Source organism: Hyperolius riggenbachi, chromosome 4 (genome assembly GCF_040937935.1).
Source record: "Hyperolius riggenbachi isolate aHypRig1 chromosome 4, aHypRig1.pri, whole genome shotgun sequence".
Classification (NCBI taxonomy): domain Eukaryota; kingdom Metazoa; phylum Chordata; class Amphibia; order Anura; family Hyperoliidae; genus Hyperolius; species Hyperolius riggenbachi.
The window spans coordinates 203191640-203213280 of record NC_090649.1 but is presented as its reverse complement, the minus strand read 5'-3'; the positions used below and the strand labels follow the sequence as shown (position 1 = coordinate 203213280).

The following is a 21641-nucleotide window of genomic DNA, read 5'->3' as shown; positions in this document are numbered from 1 at the left end:
TCAGATATGTGACCAATCAGTGATGAACCATCGACCTTAGCAATGCTCACTCAGTACTCCAGCACATTCAACTCAGCAAAAAAACAACTCAGAATAGTGTAAATCTTCTTAATTTTTATTCCTAAAAACCTAGATGGCTCTCACGAGAGGAGTTGGTGCACAGAACAGTGAGTTTCTGTGGGCTGGGGTCTCCCTGTATTCTGGCTGGCTACTGTTGCTTGCTGTGAAAAGCATCCCTGTCTCCACACCACTGTCTAACTTTACCCACTGCTTAGGTAAATATTGGTGAGATGGAGTTCATGGGAATGAGAAATCAAACTGTCAAATTAGCCTAACCTCACTGCTGAGATGGAGAGATACCCCAGCAGCAGCCTTAATAACATATTGCCCAAATAAGGGCTTGCTCTTAGTAATAAACTCCCTACAATACACAGGAGTAAACACTACTTCAGAAAATAATTTCATATAAGATAAAATACTGAATATACAGAAGTGCATATTAAGATCGGTCCTGTACATATGTAAATTAAAACGTATGTCTACTTCCCGTTTACACTTAAAGGGACACTGTAGGGGGGTCGGGGGAAAATGATTTGAACTTACCCGGGGCTTCTAATGGTCCCCCACAGACATCCTGTGCCCACGCAGCCACTCACCGATGCTCCGGCCCTGCCTCCATTTCACTTCTGGAATTTCAGACTTTAAAGTCTGAAAACCACTGCGCCTGCGTTGCCGTGGCCTCGATCCTGCTGATGTCACCAGGAGCGTGTCCCTTTAATTCATCTAGAAAGGACTGGTGCTTCCTTTGCACAAAGAGTATATTTCTGTGACTGCTTTTTGTGATTATAAACTGAATCAAATGCACAGCAGACTAAAACAATGCTGTATTCACCATGTTTTGTGCAATGTGCTGACCAGGGCCAGCCTTAGGTTTCACAGCGCCCTGAGCAAAACCTGATTTTTGTGCCCCCCTTTATCCTCTTCGCGTGCACACACACACACACACACACACACACACACACACACACACACACACACACACACACACACACACACACACACACACACACACACACACACACACACACACACACCCATATGCAATTCACCTTTTCTCCTGAGTTTCCTCTTAGGACAGTGGTTCCCTTTTTTAAAGTTGTGACACATCACACCAAACACTCAGATCTCCATGACACATCAGATATGTATAATAGATAAAGTATTATTAATAACCACAAAATGGATGGAAAGAGTGCAATATCCAGAATAAACTCAAAAATGAAGGAATGGAGTCTAGACCCTTTCAGGAATATTAATAAAAACAATCAGTTTAGACAGTTAGCCCCCACCACCCATTTGGAATGATAGCACAGCACCGACAATTTGCACCATTGGTTATAACTTCGGTGCGCTCCCCCCCCCCAAAAAAAAAATGCCCTAGGACTCTGAGGTATAGGTAGGTAGCCAGGTATATATGCCCCCAGTATAGGATCTCATGTGTAGGTACCCTCAATATAGGTAGCCAAGCATAGGTGCCCCCAGTATAGGAAGTCAGTTGTAAGTCTCCCCCATAGGTAGCCAGGCATCGGTGCCTCCAATATAGGTAGCCAGGAGTAGGTGCCCTCCCTCAGTATAGGTAGCCAGGAGTAGGTGCCCTCCCTCAGTATAGGTAGCCAGGAGTAGGTTCCCTCCCTCAGTATAGGTAGCCAGGAGTAGGTGCCTTCCCTCAGTATAGGTAGCCAGCTATAGGTGCCTCCAGTATAGGAAGTCAGGTGTAGGTGCCCATGGCATAGGTAACTAGCCATAGGTGCCCCCTTGAAAGCCGGCGGCCTGAGCGATTGCTCTGGTCGCTCAGGTCAAAGGCCGACTATGGTGCTGACATTCCTAGCAGGATGCCACCTCCCACGCAGTAGAAAACAAAAAAGCAGGCAGCAGAATTGAGCTATGAGAAAGAGGTATCTACTAGTATGTAGACATAGTGTGGTAATAGTGCCTGCTATTTGAAATTACAAGTAATATTAATATGATATACACAAGGCCTTAAGTTCCCTTTAAACCCTGCAACTGCCAAGTAGGAAAAATAATTTCCACCGAAGTGACAGTGGCGTTCCTACCATAGAGCGCAGGGGGGCGTGGAGCACCAGGTGACTGACAGCTAGGGGGGTGTCGCCACGACCCCCCACAGCAGCAGAGCAGGCGGGGGAAGCAGCGCTAGAAGGAGAGGCAGTGGGGACAGCGGCGGGGAGGGGGGCCAGAACCCCCCTCCGTCACCTAGAACCCCTCCTTCTGCCTTTCTCCCCCTCCATAGATTAGGCTCGGCGAGAGGAGTGCGGAGAATTACTCACCTCACTTCCGCGTTCCAAGTGCTGGAGCGCAGCGTCATGTCGTCACAGGTCTCCGTCTTCAATGCCACCCACTGTGCTTCCTGATTAGCGGAAGTACAGTGGGCGGAATTGAAGGCGGAGATCTGTGACGACATGACGCTGCCAGCGCTTGGAACGCGTAAGTGAGGTGAGTAATTCTCTGCACGCCTCCCGCTGAGCCTGCACTTGCCGGTAATCTATGGAGGGGAGAGAGGCAGAAGAAGGGGACCCAGGTGAGGGAGGGGGGTTCTGGCCCCCCTCCCTGCCGCTGCCCCCACTGCCCTTCCTTCTAGCACTGCTTCCCCCTCCTGGGGCATCTATACTGGGGGCAACTGTACTAGCTATAGGGGGGGAAACTGTTCTAGCTATACTGGGGACAACTGTACTAGCTATACTGAGGGCAACTGTACTAGCTATACTGGGGGCAACTAAACTAGCTATACCAGGGGCATTTAAACTAAGTTTACTGGGGGCAACTATACTAGCTATACTGTGGCAACTATACTAACTTCACTGGCAGCAACTAGCTTCACTTCGGGCAACTATACTAGCTTCACTAGGGGCAGCTATACTGGGGGCAACTGTACAAGCTACACTGAGGGCAACTGTTCTAGCTATACTGGGGGCAACTGTACTAGCTATACTGGGGGAAACTGTACTAGCTATACTGGGGCAACTAAACTAAGTTTACTGGGGGCAACTATACTAGTTATACTGGGGCAACTATACTAACTTCACTGGGGCAACTAGCTTCACTGGGGGCATCTATACGAGCTATACTAGGGGCAACTATACTAGCTATACTGGGTGCAACTAAACTACATACACTGGGGGCAACTATACTAGCTTCACTGAGGGCAACTATACTACCTATACTGGGGGCAACTATACTAGCTATACTACTGGGGCAACTATGCTACCTTTACTGGGGCAACTATATTACCTGTACTAGCGGCACCTGTATCTGACATTACCTGACATGGCGCGCTTAGTATGCCGTATTTACTTCTTCTTTTTTTTCGGGGGGGGGGGGGGGGGGTGTCTCATAATACCCAGCACCGAGTGTCAAATGCCCTAGGTACGCCACTGTGAAGCGGGAATCATAATTATCATGGATAGATCCCATTTCAAGGAATTATTATGATTGCATTTCATAGGACATTAAAAATGTTTCAAGATTTGCCGTTCCTGTTGGAGAAAAGGGAAATTTCGGGTTGTAATTCACTTCATCATTTATAAAAGACTATGACAATGGCTCACAGCCACTCACTCAATTATCATTAAATTATAGCTTATTCCTCATTTGACTACAGTAAACTGAAAGCTTATGAGATTGCTATGAATGTTTCTCTAAGGCTAGGTCCACACTACGATCCACTGTGTCCACCATAGTGTCTGTTGCCATCTATGACATGTCCAATTTCCGTGCAGTGTCCAGAAAAGTCATACAAGGCAGGACTTTTTGTTCTGCTACTGTTACCTCAATGGAGACAGTGGATATATTTAAACAGACCTGTCTGCACAGATCCTATATCTAATATAGGATCTGCTGATATGTCCATTTATCCAAAGCTTGAAATTTGGGGTGCCACTATAGGCGCTAATATAAATTGTGGCTATACTGTGAAATTTGGGCATGGGGGGTTAAGGTGTAGGTGTGGGAAGGACTGTTAAGGTTAGGCGTAAAGGGTGTTTTTAAGGGTTAGGCAAGGGGGGATGGTTAAGGATAGGTGTGGCCACGTGGGGGGTGGGTTAAGGGGTAGGCATGGAGGTGGTGGTTAAGGTTAGGCATGGAGGAGGGATGATGAAGGTTAGGCATGGGGGATTGTTTTTAAGGGTTAGGCAAGGGGGAGGGGATGGTTAAGGCTAGGCATTGGTAATGGAAGGTTCTGTGTGAGAATAGTGTTATGTTAAGTTGTAGGAAAATATCTGTATTATTTACAGATATTTTACTACTGAAATTTACACTGAAAGAATGTAGAATATCAGTAAATTTTACCAAGATTCGACTAGCCGAATTTGCACCCCTTTTTCATGCATGCTGTTTATCCCTTGGTCTCTGGTGTCAACCTAGCTTTAGTCTTTGTACTTTGTTTTGCCTTATTGTTCACTCTGAAGAGAATCTCATCAGTATCACTTCCACATCTTGTGGATACAGTGCTGTGTCTAATCCTTACATGTGTTCTCTTTCAGTGTCAGATGTCATCAGTAGTACAAGTATTACTACCACGTCAGTTGACCTGAGTTGGGAACCATATGCTGGCGTAAATGCAACTTACAGGATCTCTGTTTATGGGGAACCATCTAGCATTCTGACTGTGAACACCACGGAAGTGCAGATTACTAACTTAACATGCGGAAACTTCTATAGGATTCAGATTTCTGCCTACCATGACAATTCTTTCCTGTATGGTTATGGTGACGAGATTACTCTATATACACGTAAGTCTACAGTATACGTTCTTTTATACAAGCTTACAATATAACAAATTACTACTGTAACTTGCCTTTGGGATTAGTAGCTCTTCTCATTGCTTATTTGGGTCATAACAATACTGTAAGAAAGCTTTTATTTAACTCTGTAGCATGAAAAAAGACATTAAATTACTATGAGTAGCATTCAAAAATGGCGCAATAATATAATAGTGGCCGCCAGTGGCGTAGTTAAGCAGCTACAAGGCCCAGTGCAAGTGGTACATTGGGCCCCGCCAAGCACTCTATAAATAACAAGTGAAAAAGCACACCAAAACCTGCCAAGGACAACCACAGTGTCAAAGGTGCAAGAAGGGGATGGGGAACAGTTTGTTAATTGTTACAACTATTTAAAGCATCTATAGAAGTGATGATCTGCACACGAGAGCAAATACTGTGGTTAAAGGGAATGTCCAAGCAAAATAAAAAAATGAGTTTCACTTACCTGGGGCTTCTACCAGCCCCATGCAGCCATCCTGTGCCCTCGTAGTCACTCACTGCTGCTCCAGTTCCCCGCTGGCAGCTTGCCGACCTCGGAGGTCGGCAGGACGCATTGCGTACATTTTTACGCATTCTCAATAGTGCAGGAACATTAACGCATACATTTTTTCGCATTACTGGTTCAATGCGTAAAAATTTATGCATTGAACCAGTAACGCGTAAAAATGTATGCGTTAATGTACCTGCACTAGCAGGAATGCGTAAAAATGTATGCAATGCGGCCCGCCGACCTCCGAGGTCGGCAAGCTGCCAGCGGGGGACTGGAGCAGCAGTGAGTGACTATGAGGGCACAGGATGGCTGCATGGGGCTGGTAGAAGCCCCAGGTAAGTGAAACTCTTTTTTTTATTTTGCTTGAACCTTCCCTTTAAGGAAAGGTCCCTGGTGCGTTCACAACCTCTGCACCCCCTATTGCTACGCCACTGAGCCGCTGACACAAATAGCAGGCACAAGGTTAAAGAGACACTGAAGCGAAAAAAAAAATATGATATAGTGAATTGGTTGTGTACTATGAATAATTACTAGAAGATTAGCAGCAAAGAAAATATTCTCATACTTTTATTTTCAGGTATATAGTGTTTTTTCTAACATTGCATCATTCTCTAATATGTGCAGATTACACAACACTCAGCATTCAAAATGAGTCTTTCAGAGCAGTCTGTGAAGTAATGACCTCTCCTCTAGCAGAGGAAAAGTAAATAGTCCAGGAACAGTTGAGATAATAAAAGTCAGATAACAGCCCTCTCCACGACTAACTTAGTCAGAGAGCTTAATGGCTTGTTTGCATAGAGATAACAACTGGAGTTTCTCAACTCTTCCTGTACTGGAAACAATTACACTGATGTATCTGATCTTAATGTTTTATTTCTTAGCTGTGCTACACATACAAATCATAATATCATCATTTTTTTTCGCTTCAGTGTCTCTTTAAGTACACTGGTAAAGGGGGTCAGGGTTAGGTGCCCATGGGGGATTAAGATTCGGTGCTGACAAGAGGGTTAGGTGTCCACGGGGGTAGGGGGGGGGGGGGCGCTAAAGATTAGAAGGGGGTCCTGTGAGAGTAGGAAGAGGTTAGGTCACAGTAAAATATTGGTAAATGTACTGTTGAGAAGCTGTTATTTATGGAGTTTTGCTATACAGTCATTTGGTTTACTTTATGTAAACTGCAACTACTGGTCAAACATAGTTACAAAATGATGAATGGCTGCCAGGGCATAACTTCAAATTTTGCCCTTCCAGTGGAATAACTAGGGGGGGGGGGGGTTTACGGGGGGAAAAGGAGTTGTCGGGATGTGGATGGAGTTGACTGAAAACTCTATACAGAAACTCTATACAGTGCTGCAGAAGATATCAGTGCTATATAAATCCACAATAATAATATGGTAGAACATTAGATTTTTACTATGGTAGGTATGCTCCTCTGAGAATAGTCAGTGACACAACTATGTACTTGGTAAAGTGCTGCAGAAGATGTCAGTGCTATATAAATATATAATTATAATAATAATAATAATAATATGGTAGGACATTAGACTATGACTATGGTAGGATTATATTGTGAGCTCATCTGAGGAGAGTCAGTGACACAACTATGTACTTTGTAAAGTGCTGCAGAAGATGTCAGTGCTATATAAATATATAATAATTATAATAATAGTAATAATAATAATAATATGGTAGAACATTAGACTATGACTATGGTAGGATTAGATTGTGAGCTCCTCTGAGGACAGTCAGTGACATGACTATGTACTCTGTAAAGTGCTGCAGAAGATGTCAGTGCTATATAAATACATAATAATAATAATGATATGGTAGGACATAAGACTATGACTATGGTACAATTGAATTGCGAGCTCCTCTGAGGACAGTCAGAAAAGGGGGACATATGAAAGAGGGGGATGCATAGAGGAAGAAGCGGGGGATAAAGAGGTATTAGCACAAAACAGAGAGCTTAGTGGGAGAGGAGAAATGCCAAACACAGGAAACAAATGCACATTTCCAAGACAGCACTTGCCTTTTAAATGGGTCCATAGACAGCCGGTCAACTAATGAAAAGATGCAAATACATGCACCTGTGTCTGCAGTACCAAATCCAGCTAGAGCTGAAACTGGCAGCCATAGACAGGAGAGAGACCTCAGTCGCACACAATCAGAGATTGTGTGACCAGCAGGGGGCACTGCATGCAAGTATCCCTCTCCAGGGCCCCCCTCCCTACACTGACCTGTCCCTAGGAGCTGCAGAAGTAAGAGTTTAACAGTTTAAAAAACAAAATACATCTGGGCACATGAAAAGCAGGGCCCCCAGGCTCTGCCACTGCGTCGAGACCCCCACTCCACATGCAACACTGAGCCTTGTAGTAGGTACACACCTTGGCCCCTCCAAGATTAACATTCCCTTCTACCATAGTGATCCTCATGACCAGGAGGCCCATCTGCCAGAAACCATAACAACTGTGGTTACCAGGGCTTCTCCCACACATAACAAGTGTGGCCAATCCCAAACCTTACCTGTTCTGAAGGGGCTCCCCCTGGGCCCTGTATAAGAAGCAGTAAGAGTAAGTAGTGGTGCTCCTCACAGCTCTGGGCTTCCTTGTGGCTTCAGATTCTGTTACCCCTACTGTTACACCTCTAGATAATGGCTTTCTTTTATTGGATTACCAGACTAAAAGTCATGTCCAGTTCAAAAATATTGCTTACTACTATATCAACTTTAAAAAAAAAATATTTATTTTATTGTCATTTCCTGAAACTCTTAAAGAAGAACTCTACTATGGGTACATCATCATTAGTATAATAATACCTATGCTATTATCGATCATAACCTGTCCGTTAAAATTAGAGTTAGTGACCGAAGGTGCAGGTTGACATTTTGATTGATTAATTAACGGTAGTTAGATTTAGGTAAACTAGGTAAACTATCACCTGAAGCAATCAACAAAGATTGTTTCAAGCCACATGTGTACAAAGGACTTTTTCAGGTGTAGAGGCTCTAGGGCCCATGCCGAAAGTGGTAATGCTTTGGTGTGTAGACCCCTTTCCTCACTCCCATGGATTGTCCCCTTTAGGCTATGGGAGCCAGAGGCTCAGTAGGCTGGGCCTTCACCATGCTGTCAGTCATTCTCCATCATGCAGCAGGTTTTTGCTAAAGGTAAACTAAACTGAAGAATATGGAGGCAGGTGGCAGCCTGAATTATCTTTATTTACCCAAAAAAATTCTACTTGACTGGCTAAAGCTACTCTTCATCTGATCCAGGCAATAGATCAGTATGACAGCCAGGCAAGTAACAGTTTAAAAGGAAATAAAGATTACAGTCTCAGTGTTAAAATATTGCTTTCATTTTAGGTTTCCTTTAATAGTGATGTTAGCTGAAAACCTCTCTCAATGTAAGCACCTCTCCTTAAGCCTTTGTGTGCGCTATATGGCTGCAGGCATTAGGAAACTCACTAGGAAGGTGTATCTGACTGTAATATTTTGTACAGCATCTTTAGCAAGTTTAGAAGTCTGATGGCCTCAAATTGCATACTTGACTAAGGACCCTTTCACACCAGAGGGATTTTTCGGCGTTTTAACGCCACGGCCGAAGTTGGCGTTTTGCTAGGTAAAAGAAAGTCCATAGACTTTCATTTTACCTTTCACATCTAACTCGGCGTTTTGGAGCGTTGCGTTTCAACGCTCCCAGGAGCTTTTTCAGGGCTGTTTACAGCCGAAGTTGGCTGTTGGCGTTTCAATGATAGTCAATGGAAAACGCCAACTTTAGCCTTTTCAAAGCCTTTTCAAAGCGTTTTACAGCTATCTTGTTCACTTATTTTTATAGAAGAAAAAAAAAAGGACGTTTTCATATGGGCTGTAAAACTCTTTCAAAACGCTTTGAAAACGCTTTGAAAACGCTATGTATTGGCGTTAAGCAAAAGGCTGACTTTCAGCCTTTTCTACCGCAGCCTCTAGTGTGAAAGAGCCCTTAGGCAATGAATCAGAAAGCTTTACAGCTAGATAGGACACACGATTTTTTACAAGAAATGGAATTGGCAACCTTCCTAACTCTCTAGTGACAGGTGTTCTTGAAGCTTTCATTAAAATTGTGCACACATAATATTGACTGCTTATTTTAAATGTATATTCCTTCACAGGACCTGGAGCAATAGTCGGTGATATCCAAATTCTCAATGTGTCAGATACTTCTTTTATTGTAAGCTGGGTCCAACCAGACTGCAACTACAGTAGCTTTCAGATTGAGGTGACCGGAGATATAACTATTAACCCAATGAAAGTATATCAGTCATCACAATCCATCATAGGACTGACCCCTGGAAATCCCTATACAATCACTATAAGGACTATCGCTGGAGAAAACGTACAAGGGGAGGCCAAAAGCAAACTAGTCACTACAAGTAAGTAGGAATCTTTATACTGTATAAAATGTATATTAATCTTTACATTTTTCATCATTATTTTATCTGTATTTTCTGTGAGAGCCATGATGACTTAAAGAGTTCCCCTCCCAAAACATGAATCCCAAATGCGTGATAAAATCTGCAGTTCCACCTATCCTATTCATCAGTCAACATCAGTAGTTAGGATAGTGTATGGCAATCCATGTTCATTAGTATATAAATATATATATATATATACATATATATATATATATATATATATATATATATATATATTGTATATACACACACAGGTATATATATATATATATATATATATATATATACATATATATATATATACACACAGGTATATATATATATATATATATATATATACTGTATATATATATATATATATATATATATATATATATATATATATATATATATATATATATATACGGATGTTTGTTTCTATGTGTGTGTATGTATGTGCTGCCAACATTCGAAAATGCCTTGACCGATCTCAACAAAACTTGTTATACAGATCCCTTCCCTTACTACCTGGGATGATATGTTCTGGGAGTCTCACATCCCCCCTGCACAACTGGGCAGAACCATAAACAGCCAAACAGATTTCACCACAAAAACAAAATTTTATATATATATATATATATATATATATATATATATATATATATATATATATATATATACACAGGGAGTGCAGAATTATTAGGCAAATGAGTATTTTGACCACATCATCCTCTTTATGCATGTTGTCTTACTCCAAGCTGTATAGGCTCGAAAGCCTACTACCAATTAAGCATATTAGGTGATGTGCATCTCTGTAATGAGAAGGGGTGTGGTCTAATGACATCAACACCCTATATCAGGTGTGCATAATTATTAGGCAACTTCCTTCCCTTTGTCAAAATGGGTCAAAAGAAGGACTTGACAGGCTCAGAAAAGTCAAAAATAGTGAGATATCTTGCAAAGGGATGCAGCACTCTTAAAATTGCAAAGCTTCTGAAGCGTGATCATCGAACAATCAAGCGTTTCATTCAAAATAGTCAATAGGGTCACAAGAAGCGTGTGGAAAAGCCAAGGCGCAAAATAACTGCCCATGAACTGAGAAAAGTCAAGCGTGCAGCTGCCAAGATGCCACTTGCCACCAGTTTAGCCATATTTCAGAGCTGCAACATCACTGGAGTGCCCAAAAGCACAAGGTGTGCAATACTCAGAGACATGGCCAAGGTAAGAAAGGCTGAAAGACGGCCACCACTGAACAAGACACACAAGCTGAAACGTCAAGACTGGGCCAAGAAATATCTCAAGACTGATTTTTCTAAGGTTTTATGGACTGATGAAATGAGAGTGAGTCTTGATGGGCCAGATGGATGGGCCCATGGCTGGATTGGTAAAGGGCAGAGAGCTCCAGTCCGACTCAGACGCCAGCAAGGTGGAGGTGGAGTACTGGTTTGGGCTGGTATCATCAAAGATGAGCTTGTGGGGCCTTTTCGGGTTGAGGATGGAGTAAAGCTCAACTCCCAGTCCTACTGCCAGTTTCTGGAAGACACCTTCTTCAAGCAGTGGTACAGGAAGAAGTCTGCATCCTTCAAGAAAAACATGATTTTCATGCAGGACAATGCTCCATCACATGTATCCAAGTACTCCACAGCGTGGCTGGCAAGAAAGGGTATAAAAGAAGAAAAACTAATGACATGGCCTCCTTGTTCACCTGATCTGAACCTCATTGAGAACCTGTGGTCCATCATAAAATGTGAGATTTACAAGGAGGGAAAACAGTACACCTCTCTGAACAGTGTCTGGGAGGCTGTGGTTGCTTCTGCATGCACTGTTGATGGTGAACAGATCAAAACACTGACAGAATCCATGGATGGCAGGCTTTTGAGTGTCCTTGCAAAGAAAGGTGGCTATATTGGTCACTGATTTGTTTTTGTTTTGTTTTTGAATGTCAGAAATGTATATTTGTGAATGTTGAGATGTTATATTGGTTTCACTGGTAAAAATAAATAATTGAAATGGGTATATATTTGTTTTTTGTTAAGTTGCCTAATAATTATGCACAGTAATAGTCACCTGCACACACAGATATCCCCCTAAAATAGCTAAAACTAAAAACAAACTAAAAACTACTTTCAAAAATATTCAGCTTTGATATTAATGAGTTTTTTTGGGTGTATTGAGAACATGGTTGTTGTTCAATAATAAAATTATTCCTCAAAAATACAACTTGCCTAATAATTCTGCACTCCCTGTATTTTACATTCAGCATGGGAATTTCTTATTTAAATCTAAATATGATAGTACTGTATATACTCGAGTATAAGCCGACCCCCTAACTTTTACCTTAAAAAACAGCAAAAAATTAGTGTCCCGAGTATAAGGCAGGGATAGGAAATGCAGCAGCTATAATTAGGTCTAATCAGAGTTGGGAAACAGTTTAAGGATTAGCACTATGCAATGCACACCGAGGGGTGTTCATTGCCAGCATAGCATCAACTAAAAGCTAACAAGATAGATGGAGGACTGGGCCAGGGGGCCCATTGCGGTCTCAGCCTCTGCATCCCCTATTGTTAGTTAAAGTGGACCTGACTTCTTGCACAGGACAGAAGGAAAACAGAGAAATGCACATTGTATGTATTTAGAGAGTTTAGCCTGTTTATCTCCCCCCTCATTAGTGTCTAATCACAAATTGTATGTTGGCTGTACCCTGGGTCCTCTGGCTGCCATGGCAGAGATGGCAGGTAAGCTCATTTCCAAGCACAGGCTGTTCATCATATATCTACTTCCATGCATTAGGAAGTAGAAACACTGCAGATATAAGTGACATGCTGCCCAACCCCCGCCCAAGTCACAACTTAGTGCCAGTGTCGCCCCCCTGCCCGAGAGCCCCCTCTATCAATTGCTGTTCAGCTTTTGCGAATGCACCGCAATTGATGTCACGGATCCCCGTGTCTCCAAACCTAATCCCCTTCATTGGCATATGCTGAGTGGTGTATACAGCGGGAGCGGGAGCCTTCACTCGCCCGTCCTCCACGGCAGAGTGGAGCAGTGAAGTATATGCCTGCTCTCTGTCTCCCAATAGCGCACGCTGATCGGAAATAGCAGGAGCAGGAGGTTTCCTCACCGGCAGAATTCCCCTGCATGCCTGTAATGGACTCGTTCTTATGATATCAACCAGTGGCGAGACGCCACTAGAGGGCGTCATAGGAGCGAGGATGCTCAGTACACATGCTGCTGCTCCATGCTCTGTACACACGCTGCTGCTACATCCAAAGTCGACTGTAACAGGGAAAGAAAGGGGGGGGGGTGCTGTGAGCTGCAGGATACCTGAAGATATTCTGGTGTCTCCCCAGACACGGCAATGGCTCTTGTCTGAGGGGGAGTTCTGGGCAGCTGTAATCCCCCCCCCCGCATTTGCCTATGAAAATTATATAACTGATTTAGTTTAAAATTGTATGGTCACCTCTACCAACGTCACCAGCACATAGCTGCGTCTATTCAATAAAGGCACAATAAAAAATGGGCACCAGATAATACATTGGTAGAATATTGATTACCAATTTTCTATTATCCCCAATAGTAAAATATCCCCACATCCTCCTAACACTAACCTACCCTACCTACACCTAACACCCTCCCCCACCTGCTTCTAACACTAAACCTCACTAATTAACTAGTTAAGCCAGGCCAGTAATTAAAAAGCCTGTAGTTCTGCCAAACTCCTGTACAGTACTGTTCCCAGCGAGCAGCTATACAGCTGCTCAACCACCGACACACCACCCCCCCCCCCCCCCCTTCCCGCAGCTAGCCAATTAATTAAATTTAGCCAAACTCCGGTGCACATCGCTTGCGGCCATTCCAGAGTTCTGCTAAACAGCATTGGAACTCTACCACCACTGTTATTTTTTTCAGGTGCCAAAATTTCTGTCTGTTAACGGTATTTGCTTAAAGGGAACCTGAAGTGAGTAAAATTATTGAAAATAAACACATGATGTAGCTGCAAATGAATATTACATACTAACCTCACTGTGAGTTCTTCTTAGAAGTTTACCATTTTCTTATTGCACTGATCACTTCCAGTTCTGACAATATTTTGTCAAAACTGAAATATAGCAGTTGCTGTCAGTTATATATCAGCAGCTGTCAGTTACAACTTAATGTGCAAGGTAATGTCCATGTTTCCCTGTGGCTCAAGTGGGTGACATTACAGTTTAGCAGTGTGCTGACCAGGAAGCTGTTGGGGTAAGGGCCATTTTTAAAATAGAGCACAGAGAATTCCATTGATCACAGTGGACGCAGGAGAGGAGAAAGAGATTGAGGAGTAGACTACATGGGAGGTAAGTATGACCTGTGTATGGTTATTTTGAGCTTTTATTTTCAGTTCAGGTTATCTTTAAAGGACAACTGTAACAAGAAGGGATGTGGAGGCTGACATATGCATTTTCTTTTAAACAATACCAGTTGCTGGGCAGCCCTGCAAGATCTATTTGGCTGCAGTAGTGTCTGAACCTCACAAGAAACAAGCATGCAGCTAATTTTGTCAGATCTGACAATAATGTCAGAAACACCTGGTATGCTGCATGCTAGTTTGAGGTCTGTGGCTAAAAGTATTAGAGGCAGAGGGTAAGCAGGACTGCCAGGTAACTGGTAGTCTACTGGTTTTCACTACAGAAGGAATAGTTTGTGCCTTTGTCAGCATTTAATTGTTGCCTGTCTTCCAGTCAATGTTTCACTCACTTCCTGTTCTACCCATTCGTCACAAAAGACTAGAAGTGACAAGAACTATCAAAGAGACAGCAAAAGCAAACTGAAAGTAGTTAACCCACTAAAAACTAAGTGAAACATTTTTGGTGGCTCTTGGCTGCAGTAATGACACAATTGATGTGAATATGCGATACTTGAAGCCAAAGCTACATGATGACACAGGAAATATCAGTACAGATTACAGTATTGGCACATGTATGGCCACACAGTTTATGTGTTTCTAGGTGAAATCTAGCTCCCTGAAGATTAAAACCATATGTAATTGTGTGAATTTAATATGATTCTGATCTCCTGTGCTCTCTCCAGAACCTGCTTTGGTGGAGAACCTGACAATAATCGGCTTTACTGACACCTCAGTATCTCTGGCCTGGGGACATCCAAAGGGGAATTACAGTTCCTATCACATACAAATCCAAGAAGATGGAAACTACAGTAAATACACAACATCAGACTTTTTTACAGTCATGGACCTCATTCCAGGGATCTACTACACCTTCCTGGTTTCAGCTGTGACTGCTGACAAAGTTGAAGGAGCTCTAGCCTCAGCATCAAATTATACACGTGAGTACCTGCTTTATAGCTCATGCCATTTACAAGCTGTCATTCTCAGTGATTAACATAGAATAGTTTACATTTGACATACATTTTTTTTATTCGATGTAAAGTGTGCAGTGCATGGTTGTTAAAGAACTTGAAAATAGATGGGAAAACATTTATTCTGTAAGCAGTGGGCATCCGGAGCTCCCCCCCCCCCATTTTTGATGGGAGAATTGACGGGTTGAGGTGCGGAGGGTATTGCTGAAAAATTGGGGGGATTTGTGGGGAAAGGGAGTGATCAGGATGTGGTCAGAGCTAACCGTTATGAAACTTTGTACTCTATACAGTGCTGCAGAAGATGTCAGTGTACAATATAACTAAACAATAATAATATGTTAGGACATTCATTAGACTATGACTATGGTACAATTAGATTGGGAGGTCCTCTGAGGATAGTCAGAAAAGGGGGACATATGAAAGAGGTAAATGCATGGGAGGAGGTGGGATAAAGAGGTAGTGAGAGCCTGGTGGGAGAGGAGAAATGGCAGGAAGGACTTTCGTCAGGACTGCAGACATCACCTGTGCTGTTTGGCAGGGACATGCTGTTAAAAGAAGCCACAAAAAATCTAAAAAGAGGAAAGGGTCATGGGGAAGACAACAGGGTGGGAGGGGGAGCTGGGAAAAGAGATCGCATGCCATCAAGCTAATCTAAATTGCCTGGAGCTTGCTTCTCTGTTCACTGCACAAGTCAACTGTCAGGACCTGTATCATTGGCTTCTGCAACAACAGACTGCCTTGCATTATTGATTAACCACTTCTCAGCTGAGGGGTTTTACCCCTTGACCACCAGAGCAATTTTCACCTTTCAGCGCTCCTTCCATTCATTCGTCTATAACTTTATCATTACTTATCGCAATGAAATGAACTATATCTTGTTTTTTTCGACACCAATTAGGCTTTCTTTAGGTGGGACATTATGCCAAGAATTATTTTATTCTAAATGTGTTTTAATGGGAAAATAGGAAAAAGTGTGGGAAAAAATGTATTATTTTTCAGTTTTCGGCCTTTACAGTTTTTAAATAATGCATGCTACTGTAGTTAAAACCCATTAAATGTATTTGCTTATTTGTCCCGGTTATAAAACCGCTTAATTTATGTCCCTATCACAATGTTTGGCGCCAATATTTTAATTGGAAATAAAGGTGCATTTTTTTCAGTTTTGCGTCCATCCCTAATTACAAGCCCATAGTTTATAAAGTAACAGTGTTATACCCTCTTGACATAAATATTTAAAAAGTTCAGTCCCTAAGGTAACTATTTATGTATTTTTTTAATTATAAATTTTTTTTTTTTTTTAAATTGGGGAGTGTGGGAGGTAATGAGTTAATTTTTTGTGTAACACTAATTTATTTCTATGTAAAAAATGTATTCCGGTGTAATTTACTATTTGGCCACAAGATGGCAACAGTAACTTTTTGTTTAATACAACCTGCAAGCTATCCTTCCGGACCCTTGCAGGAAGTACTAGGGGGCTGAGAGTTTGTTTTTTTTTCACAATGATCGCGCTGCTCATGGATTTTCCCGTTCATTGATCTCCGGGCGAGCGGCGGGCAGCGTTTTTACCGGTGGGAGTGCGCGCTAGACCGAGCGGGAGCGCGGGCAGCGGCGGGAGCGCGGAAAGTACGGATTTCTCCGTCCCTGGGGGTTAAAGGATGAAAAAAGGGATGGAGAAATTCGTACGGGCGGGGGTAAAGTGGTTAATTACTCTGATCAGGATAAATAATCAATAGTCCAGGGCACTCTGGTTTTACAGCAGCCAGTGCACATGGTTATTAATGACAGGCAACTTCTGAAACACTAAACACATCCTGCCACCTCTCCCTGCTAATGTCCCAACTGCAGCACAGCAATCATTCTCTCTACTTACCCTGCTACTCTGCACATTCACTGCAGGCTATGTGTAGAGAGAAAGGAAACACATTGCCCACAGGACAGGAAGGGGGGTGCTACATGTAGTGCAGAAAGTAGTACAGTCCAATGCACTGCCTGCTGCTATTTTCCTGATTGTTGTCCAAACTATGAAAAAAGTTCCCAGGTGGAAGAACACAATGGCTGAGCACCACAGTGGCGCCCTCAGCTATGGCTACACCCGGGGCTGTGAACACCTTGCAGCCTTATGGTAGGTGTACGCCACTGTCTGTAAGGGCACCACATGCAAGTGATTTGTATTGAACTGAAAGATAAAATACAAAGTCTGGGGCCAAAACCTAAGCTTTAAGCATTTAAAGAGACATTGAAGCAAATATACAGTGGGTTGCAAAAGTATTCGGCCCCCTTGAAGTTTTCCACATTTTGTCACATTACTGCCACAAACATGCATCAATTTTATTGGAATTCCACGTGAAAGACCAATACAAAGTGGTGTACACGTGAGAAGTTGATCGAAAATCATACATCATTCCAAACATTTTTTACAAATAAATAACTGCAAAGTGGGGTGTGCGTAATTATTCGGCCCCCCTGAGTCAATACTTTGTGGTGGCTGGATAGTGTAATGGTTAAGGGCTCTGCCTCTGACACAGGTGACCTGGGTTTGAATCTTGGTTCTGCCTGTTCAGTAAGCCAGCACCTATTCAGTAGGAGACCTTGGGCAAGACTCCCTAACACTGCTACTGCCTATAGAGCGCGTCCTAGTGGCTGCAGCTCTGGCGCTTTGAGTCCGCCAGGAGAAAAGTGTGATATAAATGTTCTTTGTTTGTTTGTAGAACCACCTTTTGCTGCAATTACAGCTGCCAGTCTTTTAGGGTATGTCTCTACCAGCTTTGCACATCTAGAGACTGAAATCCTTGCCCATTCTTCTTTGCAAAACAGCTCCAGCTCTGTCAGATTAGATTGACAGCGTTTGTGAACAGCAGTTTTCAGATCATGCCACAGATTCTCGATTGGATTTAGATCTGGACTTTGACTGGGCCATTCTAACACATGGATATGTTTTGTTTTAAACCATTCCATTGTTGCCCTGGCTTTATGTTTAGGGTCATTGTCCTGCTGGAAGGTGAACCTCTGCCCCAGTCGCAAGTCTTTTGCAGTCTCCAAGAGGTTTTCTTCCAAGTTTGCCCTGTATTTGGCTCCATCCATCTTCCCATAAACTCTGACCAGCTTCTCTGTCCCTGCTGAAGAGATGCACCCCCCAAGCATGATACTGCCACCATCATATTTGACAGTGGGGATGGTGTGTTCAGAGTGATGTGCAGTGTTAGTTTTCTGCCACACATAGCGTTTTGCATTTTGGCCAAAAAGTTCCATTTTGGTCTCATCTGACCAGAGCACCTTCTTCCACATGGTTGCTGTGTCCCCCACATGGCTTGTGGCAAACTGCAAACGGGACTTCTTATGCTTTCTGTTATCAATGCCTTTCTTCTTGCCACTCTCCCATAAAGGCCAACTTTGTACAGTGCATGACTAATAGTTGTCCTATGGACAAAGTCTCCCACCTGAGCTGTAGATCTCTGCAGCGCGTCCAGAGTCACCATGGGCCTCTTGACTGCATTTCTGATCAGCGATCTCCTTGTTCGGCCTGTGAGTTTAGGTGGATGGCCTTGTCTTGGTAGGTTTACAGTTGTGCCATACTCCTTCCATTTGTGAATGATCGCTTGAACAGTCCTCCGTGGGATGTTCAAGGCTTTGGAAATCTTTTTGTAGCCTAAGCCTGCTTTAAATTTCTCAATAACTTGATCCCTGACCTGTCTTGTGTGTTCTTTGGACTTCACTGTGTTGTTGCTCCCAGTATTCTCTTATACAACCTCTGAGGCCCTCACAGAGCAGCTGTATTTGTACTGACATTAGATTACACACAGGTGCACTCTATTTAGTCATTAGCACTCATCAGACAATGTCTATAGGCAACTGACTGCACTCAGATCAAAGGGGGCCGAATAATTATGCACACCCCACTTTGCAGTTATTTATTTGTAAAAAAATTTATGGAATCATGTATGATTTTCGTTCCACTTCTCAGGTGTACACCACTTTGTGTTGGTCTTTCATGTGGAATTCCAATAAAACTGATTCATGTTTGTGACAGTAATATGACAAAATGTGGAAAACTTCAAAGGGGCCGAATACTTTTGCAACCCACTGTAAACTTTTGAAATAATGAATTGTATGTGTAATATAGATAATGAATAGAACATTACTAGCAAAGAAAAAGGTCTCATATTTTTATTTTCTGTTACATAGCTTTATTAAACATTGCATCAAACTGTTACAGTTGCAGTTTAGAGTCCACACTTTTTAAGCTGTAAAACTAATGATCCTTTGAACTTTCCTGCATTAGAACCTTATCAAAACTGTAACTCATTGTTTCTTTGCTGTTTAACCACATCAGGTTCTGGGGTTTTTACCCCTTAAGGTTCCTGACAATTTTGGCAACTTTTTTCCAACTATTTTTTTTTATTTCCCAGGCACTTTATAGAGGAAAATTAAGCAAAAACGCAAAAATGATGCATTATTCCATGTTTCCCCCTTACAAATTTTTACATAACTAATGTCACTGTTGTAAAACACCTCAAAATACATTACTTTGCTCATCTCAGTTAAAACGATACCTTACAGGCCATATTTAATCACTAGCTGGGCAGGTAACATATCATTATTGCCAGCTTTCTGTAGTGATTGCATACAATCACGAGGGCACACAGTTTGGGGATCCAAGAGCTGTATAGATGTATTGCTAGGCAACAACATTTCAATGCATCTATATAACGTTGGGTCCCCGAGCTAGGCCCTAGTGATCGCATCCAATCGCTATGGGCGGCAGCCATTACAGGTGGCCATGAATCTTAAAGCCAATTATAGGTGACACAAGGTGTTAATTAATCTGTTAGGCGTTGTTAATGGGACACTGTCACTTTAACTGAAAAAAAATTTGCATTGCAACTTTATGTGAATGATTACTGGTAGCAGCAATCATTCACTATTGGATGAGTTCATGATTGTGGCGGAGGTTTATACCCCCCTAGTGACCAGGCCATTTTTTACAATTTGGAAATTCACAAATTTAACAGTTTGCTCAGTCCTTCAACTTAGCACCCAAATGAATTTTACCTCCTTTTCTTCTCACAAATAGAGCTTTCTTTTGGTGGTATTTGATTGCTGCTGCTGCTATTTTTAGTACATTAATAAAGACCAACATTTTGTAAAAAAAAAAATTTTTTTTACTTATTCCCCCCCTTAAATTGGCCCTACACTAAGATACATACACAACACATACCTAAATAAACATATGGCTGTGGTAGGGATTAAATTGTGAGCCCCTCCGAGGTACAGTTAGTGACAAGACAATATCATCTGTATAGCGCTGTGTAAAGGGGCCCATACACCTAACGATTTTCCTGCCGAAATACGGCCGTTTCAATCACAGTGATCAAAACAGCTGTGAAATCGCCGCACACACCGCAGACAGAACGATGGATTTCCGTCCGAAATCCATCGTTCCCGTCGACTCCCGTGTGGAAGATTTTCCTCGGTCGCCGGCGGGTCGGGAGTGCGTCGATAGCGGCGTTCGAATGCCCGACGACCGACGCAATACAGTGGGTATACATTACCTGCTCCGCCGGCGCGAGTCCCCTGGTCCACCGCTGTCTTCTCCGCCTGGTCCCGGCATCTTCTCCGCATCAGCTTCCGCATACCGGCATCCGGCATAACTTCCTGTGTCACCGCAGTGACAGCGGAAGTACAAATAGAGGGCGCTCTATTTGAACTTCCGCTGTCACTGGAGTGACAGAAAGTTATACGCGGATGCCAGCCGGGAGCCGATGCGGAGAAGATGCTGGGACCAGGCGGAGAAGACAGCGGTGGACCGGGGGGGGGGGGGGGGGGCAGCAGTGGCAGCTCCACAGATTGTGATCGGTTTCAGGCTCAAAATCGATTCACAATCTGTTTGCAGTAAAGGTGGCCATACGATCCCTCTCTGATCAGATTCGATCAGAGAGGGATCTATCTTTTGGTAGAATCTGATGGCAAATCGACCAGTGTAGGGCCACCTTAAGATGTCTGCACTATATAAATACTAATTAGTTAAATAAATAAATAAAAAAAAACAGCCTGCCAGCGCCGATCATTGGCTGGCAGGCTGATGGCTGGGATCTGCCTCGCACACAAGTGGGAGCGAGAGCTCCCATCAAATCTCATTCCTTGCGAGATGACACCTATATGCGTTGCTGAGAAACAAGAGTGCTGCGGACCCACCGCCAATCTGGGTTAGGCAGTCCGAAGCTGGTTAAGCTCTTCAGAAAACAGGACAGACTTCAAATAATTTAGTTGACAAGCTCAAAGAAGCTCTTTTGTATAGATAACAACTCAAATATTTTTACACTTCCTGTACTGGAAAACAGTAAGGGACTTCACATAAATTCTTAGTAGGGCTAGTATCCTGTGTGTTTGTTTATCTTATCATGTCACATGCCACTTCAGGTTCACTTTAAGTTGTGTTGTATCCACTTTTAATATTGTAATAAAATCATTATTCACTTTCACTTTCAACTGTGAAAGCATTTGTTATTGTTCCAGCTCATCACAAGGTGGCTTCGGTTGTTCAC

General features: G+C 42.8%; 1 protein-coding gene across 5 annotated transcripts in view; it reads left to right on the top strand.

The window, feature by feature from the left end:
- The window catches only part of LOC137571707 (receptor-type tyrosine-protein phosphatase beta-like), a 103636-nt gene that overhangs the window by 18754 nt on the left and 63241 nt on the right, over positions 1-21641 (top strand). For all 5 annotated transcript variants that reach the window (XM_068281245.1, XM_068281249.1, XM_068281248.1 and 2 more), the window contains exons 4-6: positions 4557-4805; positions 9466-9726; positions 14812-15066. In XM_068281245.1, the coding sequence (XP_068137346.1) occupies positions 4557-4805; positions 9466-9726; positions 14812-15066 (765 nt within the window). The remainder of the gene's footprint in view (positions 1-4556; positions 4806-9465; positions 9727-14811; positions 15067-21641) is intronic.